General features: G+C 46.7%; 1 protein-coding gene across 1 annotated transcript; it reads left to right on the forward strand.

The window, feature by feature from the left end:
* Nucleotides 1-304: 304 nt before the first annotated feature.
* Nucleotides 305-2,181, forward strand: LOC103728559 (protocadherin Fat 3-like; the record flags this gene model as incomplete). Its single annotated transcript, XM_008826540.1, has 2 exons — nt 305-619; nt 1,971-2,181. Coding segments are annotated over 2 exons (526 nt in total), but the record flags the coding sequence as incomplete, so codon positions are not given.
* Between the last annotated feature and the right edge of the window lie 562 nt (nt 2,182-2,743).

Genomic DNA, 2,743 nt, shown 5'->3' on the forward strand with positions numbered 1-2,743 from the left:
ATATAATACAAACGCATTTCTGCTTTTAAAAGCATATGGAATATGGAACAGGAGATAAATCAACTGCAGGTAGCCGGCTTCCACACTATCCTTTCAGCAATGATTTCTCTTACTGGTTTGGGGGCATTCCATTCTTTATGGGTGAATTCTGAAAGAGTTGTCCATTTCCTATAAGCCACAGTGCAGAAAGGAACAGAGATGAGCTAATGCACTGAACTGATGCTCATGGGCCGGGTGAGGGACATGTAAGGAGACCAGCCTTCACGCTTTCTGACTGCCTCATGCTTTCTCTTGCAAAACTCAGGTAACCGTGACGGATGGTGGTTCTTCTCCAAAGCAGTCAACTGTTTGGGTGGTGGTCCAGGTTCTGGATGAAAATGACAACAAGCCCCAGTTCCCTGAGAAGGTCTACCAGATCAAACTTCCAGAACGTGACCGCAAGAAGAGGGAAGAGCCCATCTACAGGGCTTTTGCTTTTGACAGAGATGAGGGCCCCAATGCAGAAATCTCCTACAGCATCGTGGATGGCAACGATGATGGAAAGTTCTTTATTGACCCGAAAACTGGCATGGTCTCTTCCAGAAAACAGTTTACAGCAGGGAGTTATGACATCCTAACGGTAAGATCTGAATTCTGGCAGCATCCATGGGATAGGGCTAACAGCTTTATTCATGTTTATTTCTTTGAGCAGTAAATCTCTAGCATAGAAAGTGCAGACACACACTGGAAGGCGGCTCTCTGGGAGCCAATTGCAGGCTGACTCTCTCGCCTGTTTGAGTGATGGCCTTGCTTAATGAGACCGTTTCCTGTAGCTGGTTCCATCAGCAAACCTGCCCCAATCCACATCCTGCTGGAGCCTTCACAGCCAACCACACTTCTGGGCCCTAACTTGTTCTCAAGGTGTTGATATGGAGAGCAGTGTGTCTTTAGAATAAGGCAGGAGGTGCAACACACATGTCCACATACATACATACACATGTACACACGTATACTTGTACTCATGCATGTGCACACACATTCATACAATCCCAAACACACCTACACACATTCATGCACCTACACACATACACACATATGCATACATACCTTCACATACATGCACAAACATGCACATGCACACATACATATGTGCACACACATGAACATGCACATGTCATATGCTCACACACATCGACACACATGTCATGTGCCAACATGCATGCATACATGTCATGCACTCATGCATGTACACACATGCCTTGCACTCACATGCATGTGCATACACATCATGTACTCACTCATGCACATGTCATGCACTCATGCATGTACAGACACATCATGCGCTCTCACACGCATACATCATGCGCTCACACACATGCACATGTCATGCACTCACATGCATGCACACATCGTGTGCTCACATGCATGAAGACATGTCATGCACTCACACATGCACACATCATGCACTTGCACACATGCACACATGCACACATGTCATGCACTGACATACAAGCACATACACATATCATGTGCTCACACACACGTCATGCACTCACACACACGCATGCACATTCCCAGATAGATTACTCACACATCTTCTGGATCTCACATGGACTTGACTCCTTCCAAGCCTCACTGTCAGAGGTGAGCCAGGGCCCAGTGATGAGGCGTCACATCAGCTGTTTCTATTCACACAAACTAGTGCCACGTCCCCAGAGCACTACTGTCGTATAAGTGCCACGTTCCGTGTCCAAGGATTCCCTAGCTCTAAATTTGCAGTGACTCACATTAGCTTCCGGCAAGAGTTCAGTGAGGCCCTGGCTCCAGTGCACTCCTCAGTGCCTTCCAGAGCCCCCTCTCACCAGGCATCCACTCTTCTCACCCCGTGATGGAAGGTGGGCTCTTGGCCTAACACTGCAGAAGTGGAAGATCTGAACTTCTGCTGGCTCTGGGCTCTAAGCAGTCTTTCTGTTCTCTCCATATGTGGGTAGATCAAGGCTGTGGACAATGGCCGCCCACAGAAATCCTCCACGGCCCGCCTGCACATCGAATGGATTAAGAAACCGCCGCCTTCTCCTATACCGTTGACTTTCGATGAGCCGTTTTACAACTTCACAGTCATGGAAAGCGATAGAGTAACGGAGATTGTGGGGGTGGTGTCTGTGCAGCCAGCCAACACCCCTCTGTGGTTTGACATCGTTGGTAAGTTCAAGTACCTAGAGCAACCTACGAAAAGCAATGTACTTAGCAGTTTGAAGAAACTAGCCCCAAAAATGAAGTAAAAGACAAGAAAAACTGCTTAAAACTATAGCAAGTTGAAACTAGCCTAAGATGGAAAGACGTACAGTAGAGGTGGGACGAAAGAGCCAGGGAGGTGGGAAACCAACCTGTGCTTTGCCCGACTTGGGCTCCGCTGAACAGGAAGTGCTCTCTGGCTGGGTTTTCCATAGTATGTTATTTACTGCGATCTTAATGTCTTTGTGTGTCATTTAAATTCTATTGTCACACTTGGCTAATCTCATTTCTAAATGTATTGATGGTACTAGAGTTGCTGTCCTCCATTTCTCTCTTTTTCTTCACTTTTTCTGCATTCTGTTCTTTTTTTCTGCTCCTGACTGCCCTGCTTCAAGGTGGCAAGCATGCTCGAGAGATGTTCTATATTCTACAGACAGCTTGTGGGCAGAACTGTTCAACAGAAGGTACCCTTAGCACAAACACATTTGCTAAACTACAGCTAGCCAATCTGCCTTTTACGGTTTTTTTT

The sequence above is a fragment of the Nannospalax galili genome, unplaced genomic scaffold, assembly GCF_000622305.1.
Source record: "Nannospalax galili isolate Female #2095 unplaced genomic scaffold, S.galili_v1.0 C49724306, whole genome shotgun sequence".
In the NCBI taxonomy this organism is placed as follows: domain Eukaryota; kingdom Metazoa; phylum Chordata; class Mammalia; order Rodentia; family Spalacidae; genus Nannospalax; species Nannospalax galili.